General features: G+C 42.3%; 1 protein-coding gene across 2 annotated transcripts; it reads right to left on the bottom strand.

The window, feature by feature from the left end:
• Positions 1–811: 811 nt before the first annotated feature.
• SHMT2 (serine hydroxymethyltransferase 2) lies at positions 812–26,810 on the bottom strand. Of its 2 annotated transcripts, XM_083356202.1 has the most exons (12): positions 26,647–26,810; positions 22,657–22,848; positions 16,712–16,791; positions 15,076–15,276; positions 14,380–14,461; positions 10,325–10,447; positions 10,092–10,231; positions 7,788–7,953; positions 5,168–5,267; positions 3,243–3,398; positions 1,887–1,994; positions 812–1,229 (listed from the first exon to the last, which is right to left on the bottom strand). In XM_083356202.1, the coding sequence occupies exons 1-12, from the start codon at positions 26,677–26,679 to the stop codon at positions 1,102–1,104; spliced, it is 1,509 nt and encodes a 502-aa protein (XP_083212328.1). In that variant the 5' UTR covers positions 26,680–26,810; the 3' UTR covers positions 812–1,101. The 2 variants fall into 2 exon arrangements, with proteins under 2 accessions (XP_083212328.1, XP_083212329.1); XM_083356203.1 differs by lacking the exon at positions 15,076–15,276.

The following is a 26,810-nucleotide window of genomic DNA, read 5'->3' as shown; positions in this document are numbered from 1 at the left end:
CTTCACTATTAAACCATGATACACCTATTCAAAAAAAATGGAAATAGGTTACCATAGATGGCCACCTGCATTCACGAAGTGAGAGAAGCGCAAAAGCGTTTCCGCAGAGTTTATGTTGTGTTTAGTGGTTACTAGTCACAATGGGTCCACGCTGTCACCAACATCAGAAGTCACGTATTTTTGATGCCAGTGGCCGGAGGACAACAATGGAGAGGGTGTTTGCCCTTTACCTTCATCTTCCTTGTGGAGAGTCAGCAGGATCTATTTAATTAGAAAAGCCTTTGATATGATGCAATGTGTATCATATCATAATCTATTGTTTCAAGGCATGATGTTGTCTACTTCTGTGGTATGTCAAAACATTACTATGATGAACAAGGGTTACATTCACCTTCACATCTTTGACTGTGCATATCCTAGAGGAGATCAGCCCTGACTGCTCTTTAGAAGGCCAGATCTTGAAGTTGAAACTCAAATACTTTGGCCACCTAATGAGAAGGAAGGACTCACTGGAGAAGAACCTAATGCTGGGAAAGGTTGAGGGCGAGAGAAAAAGGGGACGACAGAGAATGAGGTGGCTGGATGGAGTCACTGAAGCAGTAGGCGTGAGCCTAAATGGACTCCAGAAGATGGTAGAGGACAGGAAGGCCTGGAGGAACATTGTCCATGAGGTCGCGATGGGTCAGACACGACTTCGCAACTAACAACAACATACATGCAGAGAAACATTTGCATTATATACGTACATATAGAAGGCATCTGCAGGCAGAAATGATTAAAGCAGCAGTTCATAAAGGTTCAAGTGTCTTCATTCATAGAAAGAGGTGAATCACTTTAATTCTTAAAAGTCATCCCGCATAATGTGATACATGTACTGTCAATCAGAGCCAAGTCCTGTTTTTACACAAGTAAGTGTTTTTTTTTAGTCATTATAAAATGGGGGTTAGGAATAGAGGGGGGAAAATGGCCAAGGAGATCACCTCTCTGAAAAGGGGCTCCACTAGACAAATCTCTTGAGAGACAAGGCTTCAGGGGCTCTTCATGTCTAGCTTGTTAGCCATCTAGGTGTAACGGCTGGCCAGTTTTTGGTGGAACCATATCTCAACGTTTGTCAAAGCCAGGCATGGGGAAGGCACGGGCAAAGGTTTCAACGCGCTGCCGAAGATCTGACAACCTCTGCTTTGTCTCTGGATCAGAAAGCAAAAAGGATTTGAAGTCTTGCAGTTTGGCTGTGGGGGAAAAAAAGAAAGCAGCTCAATAAACTGGAGGTTGTCAACACATGGAAAAATATGAGTCACAGGAAAAAACCCTCTGATCCAGCAATTCTCCCAAATACTTCCTACTTCTCTATTATAATTACAATCCCTAAGGCAGTTTTCCCCTGCCCTGACTGGTGAACATGGGAATTCATCCGCTGCATCTGGAGGACATTATATTGAGGAAGGTTGCCTTTGGGCTACTGGGTTTCCATTTCCCCTCTGGTATTATATATTTGCTTTCCCTCTATTCCAGGACAGAGAGAAAACTAAAACAAAAACAAAAATAACTAGACTAGTTGGTGTTAGCACATTAATCCATTTTCATTTTTTGGTGGGAAAATTTGAATGTATGTTGAACATATGCTGAATGTATGTTGACATTACATAGCCAGATCACTAACAAGATGGTAGGCAGCATTTACAGGATGCTTGTTACCATGTGAGTCTCAGCTGAATCACAATTAAAATATAGCAAAGGATGTAATGAATGCATCAAACATAACCAAGTAGTTCCACCATGTCTCCCTTTTTTCAACCAATGCAATTTCTACTTCAGCTCGCTGACTAGAAAAGAACTTGGCCAATAAGTACCAGCAGATGCTGGCTTTGTATAACACATTGACTTACAGGTCTTCTGCTTGACATCCAGTCCAATCTGGATTCCTTCATCGATAAACTCAACAACCTTTTGGAAATCAGCTTCTTGGAACCGCCGGGAAGTAAGCGCAGGTGCTCCTGTGTAAAAAGTGGAAATGAACTCCAGAGGTGTTGCTTTTACCATCTAAAGACCAAACATACAAATAAATACTATACTGTGAAACCCTGGGTGGGTAAGGCTGTGTGGTGCATAAGGAAGACAAGAAAAGTTCCCACGTATACGGGAGTGTAAATTCAGTTTACGAATTCCCTTGTGTATATACAAGTTCTTCTACAGCAAGGTAAGGGATGGAGATTAATGTAAAATGTGTATAAGAAATGGTCAGCAACAGATGATTCAACATGAAGAATGGTGTGCAAATTTGCCACATCTGGGAGACGTTGCTGCAGAATCACAATCTATAATTGTAGAAGCTCTCATCAATTCTTAGCCTTTGAAGCTCTGAGGGAAGTCTTGAAGGAATGAGCAGCAGGGCCAGGTGTGCAGAATGAGAAGGCTTCAATGATCTGTAGAACAAATCTGAATATTCCACAGCCCATGCCTTATGTGTATATCTGAGAGAGAAAGTAGTTTTAGCCTGTAACAAATAGAAATCTGCCTTCTATGGCTATTATTATATACTCACCCACTCTGCTTAAATTTATTTGGCTAATAAGGCTTCTGTGACATTTTTGAAGCTATCTCTACAGGACTTTAAAAACATAAAACTCTCAATATTCTGAATCTTGCAACCTCGGTGTTTGCAAGGATTATATCTAAATAAGTTCAGCAGCTAAAGGAATAGTAGGCGTTGAATGGATTCTTCTTCCCAACCCCCATGGGTCTTCCCAAAATAGCTTAAAATGCTATAGATTGAGGATGCCCAAAATAAGCCCCCCAAAATGTCACCGTATTTGCTGAACAATGTTTGTGTAACCTTGGATGTAGTGCATTCTGTATTAATGAAACATGCACCCATTCCTGAATTTCTAAATTAGTTGGCCATTATTGGGAAAAGCAATATTTTTAATGCATCTGAAATTAGGGTTGCTATGGTGCAGAATCATCATTTCAAGAGATTATCCAAAGCTATGAAAAAAGCTAAGATAACCTTTACTGTCATTTTTTTTTACTGTGGGCACAACGGCACACATCAAAAATGAAATTTAGTTGCCCACTCTCAAAGTGGAACACATAGATGACACACACCTAACCATACTATATACACATATGTATAGACCCACACCCCTACGTATACATAACAAACAAATATTAAATACCGTCCATCTTGAATATATGACGGAAAGAGGAACAACCACAACTTTTTTTTAATTTCTTGCTCTTACCAAGTCGTAAACCTCCAGGTGTCAAAGCACTTTTGTCCCCAGGACAGGTGTTCTTGTTAGCAGTGATGGACACTAGTTCCAATACTCTTTCAGCCCGGGCTCCGTCAATGCCTTTTGGCCGCAGATCCACTAGTACTAGATGATTATCTGTGCCACCTAGTCCAAAAGAATGAGAAGAGTTAAGTTTTCTCTAGGCAATCTGTCTAATCACCAGCAATCCTCCATAATGCCTTTGCCCAGCCTGGTAGGGTAGCCTCCAGATGTAATGAACAACTCCCATATTTCCTATCAGCAAGTGCAGACTGCTCTATACCTCTAGAATTAGAAGTCCATTCAGAATTTTTTTTGATGACAGTTAACATGCAAATAAAATTTGCCCTGCTGATTTTCAAGGCAAAAGTGCTTCTTGTCCAGCTCTTTCTGTCTAAATCACCTCTTGATCACAGCTAAGATACGGTGCATATCTCCTTCATGAAGTAAACAAAGTGTTTCAGGTTACTGACTGCATACTCCAAGCCAACCAATCTTATGTCGGTGATTTCCATAGGTTAACTATGTCCTCCTTGAAGGTCTCAGAAAAGGGTAGAGAGTTCACCTTCCCTTCAGCTCCCAGAGCAGAGATGCAGATAATAAAAGCTGCCCTGCCCCCCTGTACAGGTTTACATGACTTCTTTGAAAAGTTCATTTTCACATCCATCTTGAACTTAACGTTTATTCCTTTTTATAAGCAATAGCCGAAACTGCTAAATATATATATATATCTAATCTGATTTTCCTGAAATTGTTATAACATAAGAGAAGGCAATTTTTACTAGGAAAAGATGACACAGAAAACTCTTAGAAAAGCATATATTTTTTTTACTATAATTGGCAATATTTTTACTAAATCCCTGATTCACCTGGGGACAATAGTGACCTCCATTGTACCCACTAAGAATTACCCCATTACCAGGCACATAGCTCTGAAAACTACATATACAGCAATATTAAGCAAACACCTCCCCTGACACAAATCTCATGTTATGTTTATCTCAACATAATAGGGATTCTATCTTGCTTGAAAATATTGTTTAGTCCTTGACTGAATCTGCCTTGCCTCCTATCACAATATTGTTCACATTCTTTCATTGACTGACTACATTACCAAGCACGCAACTGCCAATAACTAAAGACCTTCCTATCTGCACTATATACAGGTAGTTCTCGAATTACGATCACAATTGAGTCCACAACTTATGTTGCTAAGCAAGATATTTGTTCAATGAGTCCCATTTTACAACCTTTCTTGCTGCAGCTGTTAAGTGAATTATTCCGTTTGTGAAGTTAATAGCACAGTTGTTCAAGTCAATCTGGCTTCCCCATTGACTTTGCCTGTCAGAAGGTCACAAAAGCAGATCACGTGACCCTGGGACGTTGCCACGGTCATAAATACGAACCGGTTGTCAAATGTCTAAGTTTTGTTCATGTGACCCAAGGAGATGCAACGATCATTAAGTGTGGAAAAAAGTGTCATAATTCACTTTTTTTCCTGTGCCGTTGTATCCTTGAACGGCCACTAAACAAACTGTTGTAAGTCAAGGACTACCTGTACAGCCTCTTCTTCATGAATATTGCTTGAACAACCAGTCTCTTCATTCATCAAAAGAAGGAGGACATGGTGCAACTTAGCTGGGTTTTACCAATTCAGATTGCTGGTGGAGATTTCTATCCCACATGAAAAAAATCCATCCACCCACCCATCATATGGAAAACTAGCCTAGAATTATCCTCTCTTACCTAAGAATCATTCTATATGGTGGCTACTAACAGGGGAGAACATTAAAACACATTATTTTCACATAGTGTGGTCAACACCTCAGCCCAGACAAAATCTGCTGCTCCCATGTGTGCTCTTGCTGAGCGGAAACGGCAGGTCTTCACTATACCTGAAACAAGATTGTATCCTCGTTGTAGCAATGCCTCTGCCATGGCCTTGGAGTTCTTCAGGACTTGCTGACAATACTCTCGGAACATGGGTGAGCTGGCCTAAAGAGAAGGAAATGCAAGGTTGGGAAGAATCAGCGTTACTTCTTCTACAGTGTAACTTATGACATTATAGGACATCATGAAGGCTTAAAGAACAACTTTATAGTTGAGTTCCCACATTATGCTAAGCTTACTCAGAATCAATCACAATTTATTTTAGGGCAACAACTCTTTGTTACAAACCATGATTTGTTCGTGGCTTACCAATTAAAGGAGGGGGGATGGTAGCACAGTGGTTAGAATGCAGTATTGTAGGCTAACTTTGCCCATAGTCTGGAGTTCAATCCTGACAGGCTCAAGGTTGACTCAGCCTTCCATCCTTCCAAGGTCAGTAAAACGAGGACCCAGATTGTTAGGGGCAATATGCTCAGAGAGTGCTATAAAGCACTATGAAGCGGTATATGTAGTATGTCTGTGTCTATTGCTATTAAAACTATACTATTATATGGAAATAGGGGCACATGGTTTTAAAGTGTATCTGGCGATACTGTCCCTCACTCACCTCCCTAACCAATTCAGAGTTATAAGACAAGAGCAGCTTAAAAAGTTAGACAAAGAAGCCAAGTTGTCTGCAAGAATAATTCTGCCTTCTTTACAGCTTGTTCAATTGAGCATGCTGAAAACAAGCATGGCTTAGTGTGATGTATTAATAGAATCTATTTATCTACCCAGCCAAACTAATATATCCAAATAACTAAGGCTGCATTCCAGAGAATCTCTTAAACTGCATTACACTGTTGTTGTTGTTGTTGTTGTTCTTTAAAAAAAAACACAACCAACAAATGTATTACTGGTAAATGTTAAATTACTAGGATATTGTATGTGTAACACAAGATCACAGTGCATGTAGGCAATTTCACAATTTCTCAGTGCATGTAGGCACACATGTAGCATCTGTCAGCAACTCCTTGAATCAAATGCATCTTTTCCCAGAATTGTTCTGCAGCTGCAAAGAGCAGCTGCATAATCCTGGGGAAAGGTGAAGATGCTTTAAGGAGTTGCCAACAGATGCTACCTAAATGTCTCTGCATTCTGCGTTCTGAAGCAATTTTTTTTCTTTTAAATCCAAAATGTTGCACAGGTGTAGCATGCTGCTATGTAAATCCAAAACCTCCCATCCTCTGGATTACTCAGATTCAGTCCAGGATTCCCTAGCTCCTGGAATTCCCACCCAGCATGGAACTGAAATCCAATGAACTTGTGGAGAGCACCAAGTTGGGGAATGCAAGTCTTAAGTTTCTCCCAAGCCACCATGCTGAATCAAATAAGGAAGACAAAATGCAATAAACGCAGTTGTAATTGACTCTCCACCGTGATGACTTCATGTTTGTTTGCCCCAAAGTAAATCCAATCTACGTTGGTCACCAAGACTAAAGGTTTATTCTTCCAAGCTTTCGGGTTTGTGCTTGAGCTCATCCTCAGAATGACACATTCTGGAGAGAGAAAAGTTTCCTGAGGATGAGCTCCAGCACAAGCCTGAAAGCTTGGAAGAATAACCCTTCGTTCCCAGTGACCACCTCAGATTGGATCCTGCAACATTATCTTGGGGCACATATATTTGTCTTCATTTGCCAATATAAATCCTCCGGTACTCTGGATTTACAAGTAGATTGAGGGATACAAGTAGGATACAAGTAGGACAGCAGTGACCTAGTTGGCCATATTTTGCAATGGTTGAACAAGAGAGGTTGTTCTGGCACCTCAGCAAAGCAGGCTGTAAACACAAAGGGCCAAGGCAGGTTAGTTGCTCTTAGCAAAATTCTTCTAAGCTGCCTGTTGGGAGCTTCCCTTTTCTAAAGGCTGCTAGACGGCCAAGACTTTAGAAGACTAAGTGTTGCCCATTCCATGTCAAATCAAATCAAAATCTTTATTACTGCCCATGGGCCAGAAAGCCCAACATAAATACATCAACCTGTAATTATGAATAAAACTTTTTTTAAAAAATATTGCAATCGAAGTACATAAAACACACTGTGGTAACAATCATCGTAGCATAAATAGCAGCACCAATCACAACATTTGTGCTGAATTTCAACCACAAGTAGGATGGATGCAACAACAGCACAAAATGGGGCAACCTGGAAAGATGTGTCAGGGTCTTGCTCAGATAACGGCAGTGACGGATAGACATTGTGCTGTTTATCAGGGTAGTTTTTTTTTAATGGAATGAGTATATATCTTCCTTGATTCCCTATAGAGAGACCAACAAAGGGGGAAATGGCTTAGAGATTCTACAGAGCCATCTCCACAGAGACATAAGCCCGGTTGGAAAGGGATGTGCAGAGGTTGGAACATCCACGTCGGCCAAGGTGAAAGGCCAATTAAATTTCCGACTTAGAACTGGAGAGAGATAAGAGGATGCTACGTGCCCACTTGAGAGGAATCCATAAACTGAAGGCTTGACTACCAATCTTAAACTGGTTCAAAAATCAATCTCTTATGCCAGTACCAGTAAGTGTGCTAAAATCCACTCAAGACCACCCCACACCCCCTAAAGAGAACAGGGCCCTTCTTCCCTACCTGTTTCAGTGCCACTGCCACTGCAGCAATGGCATGGTTGTGGGGGCCGCCTTGCAAAGAGGGGAAGACTGCAAAGTTGATTTTGTCCTCCAGGTTGTAAAGGGTCTCCTGGCCACTCTTCTTGTCCATGGAACGGACACCCTTGCGATAGAAAATCAGCCCTGATCTGTGTGCAAAACAAAGATGCGAGCGTCAAAACAATAGTCTCTTGGCTAGATGCTTATTGCAAAAATTCTCAGATATTGCTCCAAAAGGTGCAAGGCTGAACATATTCCCTCTTTGAAGTCAGAAAAAAGAATCCTGCATCCGTATCATGTCCTCCATCAAGACCACGTGTTTGCAGTAATTCTACAGAAGCAAAAACAGCAGCAGCAATTATAGTGAGAGCAAATTCACCTCCTTTTTTATTCCATTGATAAACAAAAAAGCAAGTTTGTTTTCGTAACTACTGAAATCTCAGAAGTCATCAAAGAAGGTAAAACAGAAACCCCCAAGAGATGTGGGCTTTGAATCACCTTGGGGCGAGATGGGCAGCAAACAAATTTAATAAATAAATTGTCAGAGCACACACAGTCTTATTGCACTGAGATAACCCAGGAGTAAACACAGTAAACAGTGTTCTATATTAAATGGCATTTTATCTTACACTATCTACAATATCATATACCAGGAACAATATACATACACATGTTAATACAGCAATCTCCAACACGCAACAGTTACAGCAGGAAACAGAAGAGACACTCCAGCAAAAGCCTTCTCTTTTATATTCATGCTCTTAAAGGGATACAGACCCTGCTTGCTCTTAAAGAGACACAGACCCTGCTGAGTCATTCCTATCATTGTATCATCCACCTTATGTTACATTACATTGTTACATAAGCTGTTTAGCTATTAAATCATTATCTTGACATAAACTAAAAATTCTGTATTGTTACCATTCCAAAATTTGATATATAGATTAGATTAGATTAGATTTATTGAATTTATATGCCGCCCTTCTCCCTAAGGACTCAGGGCGGCTCACAACAAAACATTTAAGAAACATGGAATACAAAATTTAAAAAAGAATTAAACAATAAATGTAATAGATACATGACAATTTAACTCAATAAAAGCCAAATTTAAAAAACATAGTCAGTCCAGACCCGCTTGTTGGAATAACCAAGTCTTCAGGTCACGGCAGAAAGACCAAAGGTCAGGGGCTGTCCACAGCTCCGGAGGCAGTTCATTCCAGAGGGTCGGCACGCCCACAGAGAAGGCTTTGCCCCTGGGGGTCGCCAGACGGCATTGCCTGGCCGACGGCACCTTGAGGAGGCCAACTCTGTGGGAGCGAACCGGGCGATGGGAGGTTGATAATGGCAGCAGGTGGTCTCACAAGTGCCCCAGGCCTAAGCCATGTAGGGCTTTAAAGGTTATTACCAGCACCTTGAATCGCAGGCAAAAAGTCAGGCAACATTCAAGATTGTACTTTCTTTGACTAGCAATTTCACTTATTGCTAGTCAGCAATGCACCATCCTTTTCTGACTTCATACTGAACTCCAAAGATAATCTCTCTGAATTATCTCTGACCTAAGTTTACAGGAAGCCCCAGGTGGCTATTACTGCAATGCTAATGGCTTGAATCTGGTAAAGCTCAATCTGCTTGCTCAACAGACTATGCACAGGCAACACAATGCTTCCTTTGTTTCCCTAGTAACTCACACTTTCTGTACTGAAAATGGCAGAGAAACCACAGAACCTAGAAGATACAAGTAGGTCAAGTGAAGAAAAATGGTTTGTGCATTGCATCAGACCCTTGATTATATCTGTCTCAACACTGTATGGGCTCCTTGGTGGTCTCTGCAGTAGCACTGATAATGTTACCTAGCTGGGTAATGAAACGTCTGCAAGGAAACAACCAAGCTCAGAGAGTACCAAGACCCCAAAGTTTGACCCTGCACTACAAATATTCTATTCTATTAGTCAACACTGTATATAGTGATTTGTCCATGGGGTCGCGATGGGTTGGACACAACTTCGCAACTAACCACAACATATATATTGATGTCAACTACTCGCCACAGATACAAACAGGAATCTAGCCCAATATTATCTAGAAATGCCAGGTTATAAACATGGGATTTTTGAATGCAAATACCTTGAAGTCATAGTCCTTGGCACAACTGCACAAAAGCGGGATACCATGGCTCTTAAGATATTATTAGATTACTGTACAGCTCCCAAAATCCTTGGTCCCTGGTTGAGAGGCATATATTTGCTGCCTGGATAAAATGGCACATGCCCACCTATATCACACTTACCTTGCACCACGCAGAGTCTTGTGAGTGGTGCTAGTCACCACATCAGCATAGTCAAAGGGTGATGGGATGACTTTGGCTGCCACCAGACCGCTGATGTGGGCCATGTCAGCAAGCAGGTAGGCCTTCACCTCTTCACACACCTGACAAAATGGGACAGATGAGGACAGGTAAGCTCACACCACTTTATTTTCGTCCAGTTTAAACTTTTGTCCTCCCAATCCACTAAGACATACCTTCTTGATGCGGGCATAGTCAATCAGACGGGCATAAGCGCTGGTGCCAGCGATGATGATACGTGGGCGGAACAGCCGGGCTGTTAACTCAAGCTGGTCGTAATCAATGAGTCCTGTTTTCGGCTGGACAGTGGACAGAGAAAAAAATAAATACAGGTAGTCCTCAATCTACGACCACAACTGAGCCCAAAATGTTATGTTGCTAAGTGAAACATTGGTTAAGTAGTTTTGCCCCATTTTAAGGCTTTTCTTGTCACAGTTTTCTTGTCCCCACAGCCAACCTGTTACCCTTTCAAGAAGCAATCTGCCAGAGCCAGAGGGAGGTAACCCATGGGATACCTTCAGCCTGTCCATCTGAGAATCAGGCAAAATCCAGAAGCTTTTTGTTATTGTTCAGATCCTGATCTGAATGCAGACTTGCTCCCTTTGAAACTGAAACAGTCTTCATTTGTTGAGAGAACAGGGATAAAGGCCACCACTGGATTCAAAAGGGTGAGATGATGATTTTTGCCAATTCTCCAAGAATTACCCAACCACCCAAACCCCCACACTCTATTGTAGAATATCTTTTGATTCTCTCTCTCTCCCCTCCCCCAAAAAACAGCTTTTCAATGGACACAAGATGCTACAGAATAGTAAGGTAAAGGTAAAGTTTCCCCCGCACATGTGCGCTAGTCGTTTCCAACTCTAGGGGCCGGTGCTCATCTCCGTTTCAAAGCCGAAGAGCCAGCGTTTGTCCGAGGATGTCTTCTGTGGTCATGTGGCCGGCATGACTAGACGCCAAAGGCACACGGAATGCTGTTACCTTCCCACCACAGTGGTCCCTATTTTTCTACTTGCATTTTTACGTGCTTTTGAACTGCTAGGTTGGCAGAAGCTGGGATGAGTAACAGGCGCTCACTCTGTTACACGGCACTCGGGATTCCACCCGCCAAACTGCCAACCTTCTAATCGACAACTCAGCATCTTAACCCACTGAGCCACCACGTCCCTTACAGAATAGTAGAGTAAGCCAATATATGGGGCCTCACCTCTTCATTCACTGCGATTCCGATCAGCGTTACAGGCAGTCCTTGACTTACGATCAGAACTGAACCCTAAGTTTCTGTTGTTAAATGAGACATTTCTTAAGTGAGAACTGCCCCATTTTGTGACTTTTCTTGCCACGGTTAAGTGAATTGCTGCAGTTGTTAAGTTAGTAACACGGTGGTTAAGTGAATCTGGCTTCCCCCATTGACTTTGCTTGTCAAAAGTAGATCATGTGACCCTAGGACAGGGGTAGGCAACCCTGGCTCTTTTATGACTCGTGGACTTCAATTCCCAGAATTCCTGAGCCAGCTATGCTTGGGACCCCGGCTTGCTTGACTATCAGTGGTTCTCCTGAAGAAGGGCAAGATAGGGCCGAGGAACTCCTTGTGTTCAAGGGGAAGAAGGGGAAAAATGTACTGTCTCAGAAAAGGAAGGCCAGTTGAGGTGGAATTAAGATAATGCTTTGTGAGACTCAAGTCTCTCAGGTGCCTGTCGGGAAATTTCTCCTTAGTTCTAGGTTGCTTCTCTCTTTAATTAGGTTACCATCCGTTGCTTCTTGTCCTGCCTTCAGGCGCTTTGGAGAATAGCTTGACTGCCTCTTCTTTGTGGCAGCCCCTGAGAGATTGGAACACCGCTATCATGTCACCCCTCGTCCTTCACTTCATTAAACTAGACCAGAGGTAGGCAACCTTGGTTCTTTTATGACACATGGACTTCAACTCCCAGAATTCCTGAGCCAGGAATTCTGGGAGTTGAAGTCCACGAGTCATAAAAGAGCCAAGGTTGCCTAACCCTGCCCTAGAACACTGCAGCCATCATAAATATGCACCAGTTACCAAGCATCACATGACCGTAGGGAATGCTGCAACGGTTGTAAGTGTGAAAAACGGTCATAAATCTCTTTTTTCACTGCTGTTGTAACTTTGAACAGTCACTGAATAAACTGTTGTAAGTTGAGGACTACCTGTACTGTCCTCTTCCAAACACTGGCAAAATTAGTACAAATACTTGTGTAGATCAACCTACAAGAAACGCATCATCTCTAGAGGCTTGCATTAAACCCAGCCAAGATATTGAAATAGAGATATTTTTAGACATCACTTCCCAGCCACTGTAGTTAGGTTAACACTGCCAACCATCAGTTTCCTGACTTTCTAAGAAGGTTAAAAAAAACCTGCAAGAGAATCCAAACAAGGGCATCCACAGAGAATCTGGCTAGAACTAAAACTGACAGAAATCCCTTTCAAACAAGTTAATTTTATTGAATGCCCATACTAGATGCCTAAATATATTCTGATGTTCTCCTTCCTCCTTCAGTGCTGACAATGAGGATCCTCAACCTCAAGCCTCTTTCTATACCTCGATGGTAGAAAACAAGCAACTGGGAGTGGGAATGACAGATAAGATCCTTTGAATTCACCTTCCTCAACCAGACATCATCCAGACACATAGAATCGCAAGTCCCAATGTCTGGAAAATTCCAACCAGCACGGTCAAAAATCCTGTAAACCACCTTGAAAGTTGCAAGATCATACATTTAACATTTAACACACACACACACACACACACACACAGATGTACCAAAGGGCACCAGTTGAGAAAGTGATCCCACATTTTAATTAAAAACAAAATAACAGCTGACAGCAGACATCGAGGTTAGATTTAACCACCCAAGCGTAACAGTGATTGCTTCATCCAGAATCTAAACTTTAAAACATAAACTTAAAAATTTAAATAAAATATAATTCAACACAGGGCTCTAAGTTGGGACGATTGTTCCACATTTTTGCAAAAACAGAAGTTGAGAGTCACTCGTGAAGGTTGGACGAAGCCATCAAGTACAAAAAAATATAAGTAGAAGAACGCGGACACCGACACCCCTAAACTCCGCTGAAGATGTTACCTAGCCTGGTAACGAAGCATTCGGAAACTAATGCACAAGCTCGGAGAACGAACCTTCACCCTCAAGTGTAAAAGGTCTAATTTACTCAGAAGAATGATCTTCAGGCACAGCATATCCAGAAGAGAGATATCAAAGCAATTAAGGGTGAAGGGATGATACAATACTGAATTGGGAGCACAAATGAATGAATAAAGTTGGTGCTCATGAATCCTATTTCTGTAACTTAATTTAATTTAATTTAATTTAATTTATTAATATTTCTATACCGCGCTTCTCCCGAAGGACTCAGGGCGGTGTACAGGGCAAGAATAAAACACAAAGCTACATTCAGCATATCTCTCCAATATTTCCTTTTTTCGCAACTTACCGTAATCTACAGTTTACCAATATGGCAATTTATTCTAATTTCTGTCAGATGCAGGGGAGTCCAGTCCATGTGTAAATGAAACTCTTCCCACCATCCCCTCAGCTACTAGAAAACATATTCAGCCGTAACTCTGATTTCAGAAAATATACTGCTCACACACTTACAAGGCTACCTTGGCAGTGCAGAAGCTAAACTGTGTGGTTTGGGGTTTTTTTGTTTTTTTTTAATCCCATTTATATCCCGCCCTTCTCTGAAGACTCAGGGCGGCTTACAATTTAAAGCACAAATCAATGTGCTTAGCAATAGCCTTCATTCTATGTATATGCCTGCTTATTAGGGCTTTCCCCCCCCAAGCGGCATTATTACAAAGTCAGCTTATTGCCCCCAACAATCTGGGTCCTCATTTTACCTACCTCGGAAGGATGGAAGGCTGAGTCAACCTTGAGCCTGGTGGGACTCGAACCTGCACTAATTGCAGGCAGCTGGTGTTACTTAAGGAGGCATTAGCTCACTGTTCCACCAAGGCTCTCAATGACCAAGGTTGGTCATTGAGACTAACATAAAAATCTAGATTTTTACAAAATTCAGTTTGATCTTCATCCCCATCTTCTGCATGCATCCAAAATCACAGGCTCCATTAAGTTTTGGTCAGAAGCTCTTTAAGCACAGCATTCTAGACCTGCATTTTCACCCTGCTGTCAGAAATAGAAAAGGAAATCAGAGCCCTGCAAATATTTTGAACTCCTATTTACTCACACTGAGTTTGTAAGGCATGGACTCAAAGAAGATGGACGTGGCCGAGATACGCTTGACATCAGACATGTACCCGTGAGTCAGGCTGCCAAGAAAAAGGAAGATGTTCTGTCAAGACAAAGCTTCAGCCTCAATCATAGCTCAACTCAAGGCAAGAAGCTAAGAGAACAAATTAACCAGGCACTTTCCCCACAAGGCTGTCATGAGATTAAGCAGCATGGAGAGAGGTGTCATTTATTGGGGGCGGGACGAGAGACAGCAGTCCCCAGAAAGAGAAGAGCAGATGCTCTTCAACATCAGCCATGGCCGGAGAAGAGATCAGAAACGTCTACAGCTCAAAACTGAAGAAAACACGGTCATGACTAAATCAGAGACAGACAGTGAGGAGGTAACCCTTATTCTATGAGTTTTGTATATTTCTGGTCAAAAAAGAGTACTCCAAAAATGCCACTTTTGAGTCATTCTAGGTCTTCTGCCTGTCTTTTCCAGCTTCTTCAAGCTCCTTCGTCTCGTGGATCAATAAGGCCTTCAGATCCTCATCCTCCCAGTTATTCTTTGCACCATCCTCCTCTCTTTCCCCTCAGCTATCCCAGCTGTGGCAGCCCAATCCTCCCTTTCCACCTCTTCTGATATGCTACCAGACTGGAACACCTCAGAGGCTTTTCTCCCCAATTTTCACTCCCCAATCCACACACGTACTGGCCCCCATCGGGTAAATCCAGGCCCATGAGACGTTCATGCGGCTGCAGCAAGGCTGTATAGGCAGCAAAATTGGCCGGGGATCCAGAATAAGGCTGGACATTCACCCCCCAGCGCTCAGGATCCAGGTCAAAAGCTTCGAGAGCGCGGCGTTCACAGAGCAGCTCAATGCGGTCCACCACCTCAGAACCACCATAATACCTGCATCAAGATATCAATAGCCACAAAGGAAATCTTAGTAATAGAAAAACCCACAATGCCACCATAATCTCTGAAACAGAAAAACTGGAAGAAAATTTTATCTATCTCCTCCATGCCATCACACTGTACAAAGAATATTACTTTGGCAACCATTCCTTAACGAAACGTTCTGGACACCCCTTCTCTTCATGTTAAGTCTCTGCACCTGGTCCATAATAACTGTTTATACAACACTTTCCCCCTTGTTTCCAAAATATAGCTATAACCTGTTTCTTATCTCCACCATCAGGATCAGAGGTCAGTTTCAGAGCCAACATATAACTGCATTTGGCCCGAAATGGACCTTACCAAAATGTCTGAGGCATCTTCTGACAGCAAGTCATTTCATCTGGCTGGCAAATGTCAGGCATGTGGGAAGGATTCAGTAGGATCTACCTGTTCCCTCCCAGATAATCCAAGAGAACAGAAAATAGGGCTTCCTTCTCCTGACAGAGGAATGAATAAGTGAGTACATATATCTGTATCTGTAAATAGAGAATAGAGAATAGAGAATAGAGAATAGAGAATAGAGAATAGAGAATAGGGATAGGGATAGGGATAGGGATAGGGATAGGGATAGGGATGGGATAGAATAGAATAGAATAGAATAGAATAGAATAGAATAGAATAGAATAGAATAGAATAGAATAGAATAGAATAGAATAGAATAGAATAGAATAGAATAGAATAGAATAGAATAGAACAATCTTTATTGTCACTGTGCATCTCACAACGAAATTAAGTGCTGTCCACAGTGCACACTACACACAAGTAAGAACCACAAGTAAAAATATACATCATATACATATATCCTTTACATTCTATTCACCATTGCTCTGCCCCTAATATTGCACTTCAACATTGCACTATACAGTGGTATTTAATATGGTTACAGCTCTGGGATAAAAACTATTTTTCAGCCTATTTGTCTCTGTTTTTGTTAAATGAGTTTTGTTCCATTTTACGACCTTTCTCATCATAGTTGTTAAGTGAATCACTGCAGTTGCTAAGGTGGTAACATGGTTAAGTGAATCTGGCTTCCCCATTGACTTTGCTTGTCAGAAGGTTGCAAAAGCCGATCACGTAACCCCAGAAGACTGCAACTGTCATAAATATGAGTCAGTTGCCAAGGGTCTGAGTTCTGATCCTATGACCATGGGGATGCTGCAGTGGTTTTAAGTGTGAAAAATAATCATCAGTAACTTTTTTCAGTGCTGATGTAACTTTGAACAAACCATTGTAAGTTAAACAAACTAAACAAACCATTGTAAGTTAAAGTCTACTTGTATTTTCCTATTCTAAGGCAAACTGCTGTCTCTTTTAATCCATTCTCATGTCTATTATCAATCTATTACTATCTTTTTTCCCTACATGGTCCCATAATAAAGTACATTACCTCTTGCCTGGATATCCTTCTGAATACTTGTTGTTGAGACAGGATCCCAGGGCCTCCAAAGCAGCCCGGCTACAGAAATTCTGAAATTGAAGAAAGTTAAAAAAGAAAATGCAAAATGCAAAAAAAAAAGTGAACCTCAGTGACATTTCTGGTTCTCTTATGCTAAAAAAAAAAGAAAAATGCCATATTTTATGGAGTGACAAATTAATTCAGATAAAGACAATAGGAAGATCAAGCTGTTCCTTCTTTCAACCATCCAAGTGCAGCCAATGCTGTAATGGCCGCTTTGGAAGCAAAGCAATAAGCAGGTGGGGGTGAATATCCAGCAGAAGGCGAGAAGGAAGCTGCTGTTTTCCTAACTCCAAATCCAGAAAGAAAGAAAAAATGGTTTGTTTTTTTTAAACTCTGACTAGGCAGTATGAAAATATAGGTTGTTGGTTTCTGGTTAAAGGCAATTATAATCCTTTCTTCATCCATTAATATCGCAAGACAACAGGAAAGGCACTCCAGACTTGTATACTTCCTACCACAATTTCATAAGATAGTTTGCAAATGTTGTTGTTGTTAGCTGCAAAGTTGTGTCTAACCCATCGCGACCCCATGGACAACGTTCCTCCAGGCCTTCCTGTCCTCTACCATCTTCTGGAGTCCATTTAAGCTCACGCCTACTGCTTCAGTGACTCCATCCAGCCACCTAATTCTCTGTTGTCCCATTCTTCTATTGCCCTCAATCTTTCCCAGCATTAGGCTCTTCTCCAGTGAGTCCTTCCTTCTCATTAGGTGGCCAAAGTATTTGAGTTTTAGCTTCAGGATCTGGCCTTCTAAAGAGCAGTCAGGGTTGATCTCCTCTAGGACTGACCTGTTTGATCGCCTTGCAGTCCAAGGAACTCGCAGGAGTCTTCTCCAGTACCATAGTTGAAAGGCCACAATTCTTTGGTGCTCAGCCTTTTTTAGGGTACAACTTTCACTGCCATACGTTGCAACTGGGAAGACCATAGCCTTGACTATACGCACTTTTGTTGGCAGGGTGATGTCTCTGCTTTTTAGTGTGCTATCTAGATTTGCCATGGCTTTCCTCCCAAGGAGCAAGCGTCTTTTAATTTCTTGGCTACGGTCCCCATCTGCGGTGATCTTGGAGCCCAGGAAAATAAAATCTGTCACTACCTCCATTTCTTCCACATCTACTTGCCAGGAATTGAGAGGGCCGGATGTCATGATCTTGGTTTTCTTGATGTTAAGTTTCAACCCAAGTTTTGCACTCTCCTTCTTCACTCGCAACAAGAGGCTCTTTAATTCTTCACTTTCTCCCAATAGAGTGATATCATCTGCATATCTTAGGTTGTTGATATTTCTTCCGGCAATCTTAATTCCAACTTTTGAATCATCTAGCCCTGCCTTTCTCATGATGTGCTCTGCAAATAAGTTAAATAAGCAGGGCGACAGTATACAGCCTTGCTGGACTCCTTTCCCAATTTTGAACCAATCAGTGCTTCCGTGTCCGTTTCTCACTGTTGCTTCTTGGCCTACATATAGGTATAATAATAATAATAATAATAATAATAATAATAATAATAATAATAATAATAATAATAATAAAGTTGGAAGGGACCTTGGAGGTCATCTAGTCCAACCCCCTGCTCAGGCAGGAAACCTTATACCATTTCAGGCAAATGGCTGTCCAGTCTCTTCTTAAAAACCTCCAGTGTTGGAGCATTCACCACCTCTGGAGGCAGGTTGTTCCACTGGTTAATTGTTCTAACTGTCAGGAAGTTTCTCCTTAGTTCTAGGTTGCTTCTCTCCTTGACTAGTTTCCATCCGTTGCTTCTTGTCCTGCTTTCAGGTGCTTTGGAGAATAGCTTGACTCCCTCTTCTTTGTGGTAGCCCCTGAGAGATTGGAACACTGCTATCAAGTCACCCCTCACCCTTCTCTTCATTAAACTACACATACCCAATTCCAGCAACCGTTCCCTATATGTTTTAGCCTCCAGCCCCCTAATCATCTTTGTTGCTCTTCTCTGTACCCTTTCTAGAGTCTCGACATCTTTTTTACATCGTGGTGACCAAAACTGGATGCAGTATTCCAGGTGTGGCCTTACCAAAGCATTGTAAAGTAATATTAGTACTTCACTTGATCTTGATTCTATCCCTCTGTTAATGCAGCCTAGCACTGTGTTGGCTTTTTTGGCAGCTGCAGCACACCACTGGCTCATATTGAAGTGATTGTCTACTAAGACTCCGAGATCCCTCTCACAGTTACTACTATTGAGCAAGGTACCACCTATACTATACCTATGCATTTGATTTTTCCTGCCTAAGTGTAGAACCTTACTTTTTTCACCATTGAATTTCATTTTGTTAGATAGTGCCCAGTGTTTGAGTCTGTCCAGATCCTTCTGTATCTTAAGCCTATCTTCTGGAGTATTGGCTATTCCTGCCAGCTTGGTGTCGTCTGCAAATTTGATGAGTTCCCCATCTATCTCAAGAGACAAATAAGATGGTCTGGTATGCCCATCTCTTTAAGAACTTGCCACAGTTTGTTATGATCCACACAATCAAAGGCTTTAGCATAGTAAATGAAGCAGAAGTAGATGTTTTTCTGGAACTCTCTAGTTTTCTACATGATCCAGCGTATGTTGGCAATTTGATCTCTAGTTCCTCTGCCTCTTCGAAATCCTGCCTGTACTTCTGGTAGTTCTCGATCCACATACTGCTGGAGTCTAGCTTGTAGGATTTTAAGCATAACTTTACTAGCATGAGAAATGAGTGCAATGGTGCGATAGTTTGAACATTCTTTGGCACTGTCTTTCTTTGGAATTGGAATGTAAACTGATCTTTTCCAATCCTGTGGCCACTGTTGAGTTTTCCAAATTTGCTGGCAAATTGAGTGTAGCACTTTTACTGCATCGGCTTAGGTACTTTACTTCATAACGAGAAATGTACCCAGATCTTTAAGAGTACAAATTAAGAAGTTTTGGTTCTATTTTTCTTATGTCCATAATACTTCCTAGTACAGTAGTGAGTCAGACGTTTCTTGAAAATCCACACTCTTCAAAGGTGATAGAGCCCCATCCTTTCATGGAAGTAATTCTCCCTCTGCAATGGATGTTATCCCTAAGCATGGCAAATTCCCATTGGTAAACTGGTCTGATGTCCGTTCATTTGTCTCATTCCAATATTTTCTTTTTAAGTGCAGATTGAAAGTCACTAGGTTCAACTCTTTGCAGCTACCTAGGGAACCTTGTTGGGACTGTTGTTCCACTGACTATCAGATCTAATTCCTTAAATCTATTTGTCACCTCTACTGTATATTCAACAGGGATATGATTTAATTCATACCTGAGTGGCCTAGTGCTTTTCCCTACTTTCTTCAGTTTAAGCCTAAACTTTGCAATGAGAAGCTCATGGTCTGAGCCACAATCAGCTCCTGATCTTGTTTTTACTGACTGTATAGAGCTTCTCCATCTTTGGCTGCAGAGCATATAGTCAATCTGATTTCTGTGTTGACCGTCTGGTGATGTCCATGTGTAGAGCCGTCTCTTGGGTTGTTGAAAAAGAGTGTTTGTGATGACCATTGTATTCCCTTGACAAAATTCTATCAGCCTGTGCCCTGCGTCATTTTGTACTCCAAGGCCAAACTTGCCTGTTATTCCGGTTATCTTTTGGCTTCCTACTTTAGCATTCCAATCCCCCATGATGATAAGGACATCATTTTTGGGTTTTAGTTCTATAAGGTGCTTTAGGGCTTCATAGAACCGGTCAATTTCATCCTCTTCAGCACTGGTGGTTCGGGCATAGACTTGGACTACTGTGATATTGAATGGTTTGCCTTGGATTTGAACTGAGGTCATTCTGTCATTTTGAGGATTGTATCCCAGTATTGCTTTTCCTACTCTTTTATTGACTATGAAGGCTACTCCATTTCTTCTGAGGGATTCTTGCCCGCAGTAGTATACCTGATGGTCAACCCATTCCTGTCCATTTTAGTTCGCTGATACCTAAGATGTTGATGTTCAGTCTTGTCATCTCTTGTTTGACCACGTCCAACTTTCCTTGATTCATGGATCTTACATTCCAGGTTCCTATGGAGAAAAATCATCAGATTTTCCTTTCACCACCAGACACATCCACAGCTGAGCGTCCTTTCGGCTTTGGCCCAGTCACTTCATTCTTTCTGGCGCTACTAGTACTAACCCTCTGCTCTTCCCCAGTAGCATATTGGAGCCTTCCAACCTGAGGGGCTCATCATCCAGCGTCATATCGTTTTGCCTTTTGGTACTGTCCATAGGGTTTTCATGGGAAAGATACTGGAGTGGGTTGCCATTTCCTTCTTCCGTGGATCACGTTTTGTCAGAACTCTCTGCTATGATCTGTCCGTCTTGGGTGGCCCTGCACAACATAGCTCATAGCTTCATTGAATTACACAAGCCCCTTCGCCACGACAAGGCAGTAATCCATGAAGGGGAGTTTGCAAATAGAGAACCTAATTCAGTGGAACAACAGTCCCAACAAGGTTCCTTAGGTAGCTGCAAAGAGTTGAATCTAGAGACTTTCAATCTGCACTTAAAAAGAAAATATTGGAATGAGACAAATGAATGGACATCAGACCAGTTTACCAATGGGCATTTGCCATGCTTAGGGATAACATATCCATTGCAGAGGGAGAATTACTTCCATGAAAAGATGGGACTCTATCACCTTTGAAGAGTGTGGATTTTCAAGAAATGTCTGACTCACTACTGTACTAGGAAGTATTATGGACATAAGAAAAATACAACCAAAACCTCTTAATTTGTACTCTTAAAGATCTGGGTACATTTCTCGTTATGAAGTAAAGTACCTAAGCCTCTGCTGAATACAGGTAGTCTTATGGCCACAATTGAGCCCAACATTTATGCTGCTGAGTGAGGAATTTGTTAAGTGAGTTTTGCCCCATTCTATGACTTTTCTCGCGACAGCTGTTAAGCAAATCTGGTTTCCCCACTGAGTTTGCTTGTCAGAAGGTCGTAAAAGGGGATCACCTGACTCCGGCACACTGCAACCCTCATAAATGTGAGTCAGCTGTCAAGCATCCGAATGTAAATCACGTGACCATGGGGATGCTGCAATGGTCATAAGTGTGAAAAATGGTCATAACTCACTTTTCCAGTGCCGCTGTAACTTCGAATGGTCACTAAATGAACTGTTCTAAGTCGAGGATTACCCGTATGTTTTTTAAGAATCAAGGAAGATGACAATATTTCCTCATTGGAAAGATCCAAATTAAAATGCATCTATTTATTTATTTATTTATTTATTTATTTATTTATTTATTTATTTTAGAAAAATTTTATTGCCACCTACTCGCACAAGCGGCCTACCTAAACAGAAAAACACCCTGTAAGAAAATAAAATAAAATAACAAGAGGAAAAATAAAATAATATAATAACCCACCCCACCCCCCAGCAACAACACACATTAAACTAGCCATTTGCCGGGCTCTATCCCGCTCTGGGTTCCCCAGGCCCACTGGCAGAACTGAGCCTTCAGTGCCTTCCAAAAGAGTGTTAGCCAGTCTAATCTCCAAGGGAATGATGTTCCAGAGAGAGGGAGCCACCATGGAGAAGGCCCTTCTTCTGCATCTTCTTAGGGGATGGGACCCAAAACATTCTTTGCCTCCCCATTCTAGTGGGTCAGGTAGATGTGACCAGCAAGAGATGGTCCCTCAGGCAACCTGGTCCCAAGCCATGAAGAGCTTTAAAGGCAACAACCAGCACCTTGAATTGCACCCAGAAGCAAATCAGTAACCAATGCAGCTCCCGCAGGAGAGATGCATACCAAGGTCTGTACAAAACCACGCGGGCTGCTGCATTTTGTACCAACTGGAGCTTCTGGATGCAGTTCAGGGGCAGCCCCATGTAGAGCGCGTTGCAATAGGGTTGAGGAAGAAGCTGCTTCTCTCACTCACCTCTGAGGCAATGAGTTCTAGTCCCCGGCACTGGCGATCCTTTTCTTGCTGCACCAACTCCCACATCTCAGGGTCACTTTCTGCCAAGCTCTCCTGTCCGGTCCAGCGCGATGCCTCCTTGGAAGAAGCTACAGCTGCCTTGCTGTGTTGGGCCCGCAGACTCCCCCTTGCCTGGCAGCATCTTTGTAGGGGCTGAGAAGGTAAAAGAGCAGAATCACAAGAGAGCCAGCATAAGCCATTCCAGTCAGAAAACAACCAATTCTTCAAAAATCATATACATGTACTGTATATTATCTACAGGAGGCAAAATCCTTTACTGGAAACCCCATTAATACATATTCAAAATGGCCACCTGGGACTGAAAGCTTTGTAACTCCAGATGCGGTGGGATAAGAATGCCAATCAATCCCATCCCTTAGGACCCAATGATTATAGTTAAATTTCATTTGAGAGTCCAAACCTGGAAGCTACTGTGGTCAACAATCTGAATAAGGAAAGAAAGCATGACATTGGGGAAAGTCTAGGGGAAAATGACTGGTTTAAATAAGAAGATTGATCTCTCCTCTTGCCAGGTACCAAGACAAGCAAAGTCTTATTTAAAAAGGAAGGGTTTGGAGATTTCCTATAAAGCAGGGTTGAGGGGGGCAAATACATCTCCAAGGACAACAGATTCTTCAGTGGAAGGGCTAGCATAGAAAAATCCTTCCTACTGGTCCCATTCTTCTTAGTTCTTTCCAGAATGGGACCCCGGGCCTATTATCTGACAGAAGAAACAGAACAATTGTAGACAGAGAACAACTGAGCAAAGAGACAAGTCTTCCAAAGCAGTAAAATAGTTATTTAAAATAAAAACCTTCATAGCCAGAAGAAAAGCATTCTGGGAACAGAGAGTTCTGGTTCCCAAATCATCACTCGTACATAAGACGCAGTGCCTTCAAACAGTGTTGCAAGGGAATTATGACAGAAAAGAGGAATATCTGGCCTGTGAGGCCCAAAGACATCTGACTGGCCTCTGCGAGAACAAAACGCTGGACTAAAATGGCCCTATATCTGATCAGCAGGGCTAGTTTTAAGTTCAGTGAAGCATCCCCAGGTGATTGATAGCAATCTTAAAAGCCAATGCTTGTCCTTCTATTGGGGGAAAGGCTGCTCGCATATAGAAAATCTCCACTCCCATATGTTTAAAACAGCTTCCCTTTTTCAAGACCAGTGAGGGAAGAGCCAGATCCCTCAAAGATCTCCTTTGCAAGGCTTAGGGTACAGTCCAATTCTTCCTTCATGTAATTAAGATCACATGAAAGATACTGCCAAACTAGGACTTGGCAGTTGTTGTGATTCAGGGTCAGCCTGTGGGTTTGGCAGTTGGGTCGGACGACTCAGAGGAGGAGGGGGGTGTTGAAGAGCTTGCTGAGGGGGTTGAAGATCTTGCTGAGAGCCCTCAGCCAGGCCCCTCCCACCTGGTCACGACGCAGACCCAGCTGTGTGAGCCTGACAGCGTGGATGAAGATGACCCACAGCTGGCCCTGTTTAAGGACGCCCGCCGCAGGAGGCAGTCAATCAGGAGTAAACAGAGGAAGGCAATGGGGCACCTCAGAAGGAGGCAGAGAGAAGCCATGCCCTGAACTGTATAAAAGGGGAATGCGTGGGAGGGCTGGTTTGCTGAAGGCAACCGCTTGAATAGTTCCTGTTTCATAGCTCCTGTTTCATGGTTGGTGTCTTGTTTTGCTCTGTTTTATGTTAATAAATTTGGCAGGCTTAATTCTAGCCTCTTGCCGTTTGTAAAGGGGTTGTCCCTGCCTTTTCTGCGGGGCCGGTAGCAGGCTGGTACAGAACAGCAGTAATCTCCACCCTTGGGTCCCCAGATCTTACTGCTCTACTATCAGCATAAGCAATAGCAAAGAATGGTGGGAATTATATTTAAAAAGCATCTGGGGCCATTCAAGTTTAGAAATTATTGCCTATGAAGCTTGAAATTCTCCAGATATATTAATACCACAACTCCGAAATAGTGCATTGCATTTGGAGGCTGTAAGGTAGGAGGAGGATGGTGTAAGGACTAGGTTACCCAGTAAGTTACAGTGACCCAGCATAGATCTTCAGCCCGACTCTATCGCTCTGCCATGCTGGCTCTTGCAGCAGTGACCAGTAGCAATTATGTTCATGTCAGAACGAGACTATTAGCACACAAATCAGATGGGCAGCAAGAACCTTAAATCGCAAGTTTCTATCTATTGAGTTACTGAGCACAGTGGTAGTTTCTGAAGATTGGGGGGGAAGGGGGTCATGCAGGCAAAATATTACTTTTGCTAATGTTAAGGAACACGGTCCCATATACTGGCAAGAATGCAACCCAAAATTGCCGAAGCCAGTCAACTTCTAAGTTGTCTCAATGAATTTGCAGAATGGCATTTACATTCCTTACAGCATGTTACCCAAACGGAACTCAGGCAAGGAATTATATTTCTAGCCATTTGACTCAGTGAATGAGCAGTGGAGTGAGAACTCAAAAGACAAAGCTAGAGGGATGAGCGGGACAGTCAATTTCAAGGTCTGGTAAAACAGAGATGGTTCTGTGCAGCAGATGGGCAAGTAGGCCTCTTCTGAGTAAAACAGCAGAATCTTCTCTTTGTGCTGCTGAGCTAGTAAATCCAGCTGGAGAAGAACTTCTGGCTACATGTGTGCATACAAACCTGGACCGGTTCCCTCATTCCCACCACTAAATTCATTTCAAAGTAAGGCAGTCACCACAAATGACAGGCACCTTGAGGGGAAAAAACAATTGCCTTTCATTTCCTTTATTAAAGGGATTATCATCCAACCATCATCTCCTCTGCAGATGATGCAACAGCCTCATATAGGTTGCATCAGCAAAGGAGCAAAACTTAAGAATGCATCAAGTTTGGCTTTAAGGGTGGAATGCTCCAACACTGTTTGCCAGGAAAAATAAAATAAAATTCCTTTTTAAAAGGAAAGGAATATTTGACAGGTTGCAAATATTTGCCACACCATCTTTAAACTTTCATCTTTTTTTTGTTTTTACACAGGAGAGTTATAATGACATCATCTAATCAAGATATACAGTCTGCAAATCAAAGAGCAATTTTCAAAGGAGCTGGTCATTTTATTGACAGTTCCAGGGTACAACAAGAGCTACTGCCAAGGGACCTTTAGTCAGGTCACAGAGTAGCTGCAAAAAGTTAAGTTTTGTCTCTGATCTCTCCCTGTTCTTTTCTTCCTGCCGCTGGAGGCCCTAACCAATTCTGAAGTCTTCTGTAATTCCTCTCCTCAAAGCTGCAATGTCAGATAGGACAGTATGTGAAAGAAAAGGGAGATGCTACAAAAATTAGCCCATAAAAATCAGCAAAGCATGACTGCTTGGAGAGGTTTCCGCTGATAATAGTGTCTCAGCCTTGAACGTCAAGATAACTCTTCGCCTTGCTCTGTGCCGCTTCCAAGAGCTATTAGCCAGAATTAAATAATAATTGAGTAGCAGAATGGCAACGATCTGTGCCGCTATCAGATCCCTGCTATAAGCCCCAGGCGGGCATATAAACTCCTTACCAAAGAAACTCCGATTTCTAAACTTGCACACTTAACAGTCCCATTCAAAACAAAAGATATAAAATGGAGGGGGGGGGAGGGAGGAGATGGCTCTTTCCTGGAGCAGTGAAACTTTTTGCTCTTCAGAGAAGAAGCAGAAGAATTGAAGAGAATGTGGGAATCTTTTACCCACCCACCCTCCATGCGGGTTGGGGGGGGGGAATGATCATTAAGGTCAGATCCCCGCTACTCTGCAATTCAAGTCATCCGCTCCCCATCCCAAGAGGCTCCACACATCAAAGACCGCCGGCTCAAAAGCGCTCCTCAGAAGTTACCAATGAAGTAACCACCCCTCTTCTCCGCACCTCTGCTCCCACTTCGAGTGGGCAAAGCAACTTGCTCTCTTCCCCTACTCCCACCCCCCCATCTGTCATTCGCACCCTATCTTACCTTGGCAAAGTGTCTAAAAGGAAAAGACAGCATAGCAGCCTAAGACGAAGAAAGTGCAAAGTGTTGCACGAGCTATTTGTTCACGTTAAGTGTGTCCAAAGACCAAAGAAAATTGCTGAGCTTGGGGGAAAAGGAAAAAAAAAAGGGAAACGCGTGCCTCTTCC

Source organism: Vipera ursinii (assembly GCF_947247035.1).
Source record: "Vipera ursinii genome assembly, chromosome: 2".
Classification (NCBI taxonomy): domain Eukaryota; kingdom Metazoa; phylum Chordata; class Lepidosauria; order Squamata; family Viperidae; genus Vipera; species Vipera ursinii.
This window is presented reverse-complemented; position numbering and strand designations above follow the sequence as displayed.

Excerpts from the sequence above, each read along its gene's own strand:
- SHMT2 (XM_083356202.1), bottom strand. The coding sequence starts at position 26,679 with ATGCTGTCTTTTCCTTTTAGACACTTTGCCAAG. Across the intron at positions 10,448-14,379 it reads CCATGCCTTACAAACTCAGT|CCGAAAACAGGACTCATTGA; the intron begins GTGAGTAAATAG and ends TCCACTGTCCAG. Across the intron at positions 5,268-7,787 it reads TGGCAGTGGCACTGAAACAG|GCCAGCTCACCCATGTTCCG; the intron begins GTAGGGAAGAAG and ends CCTTCTCTTTAG.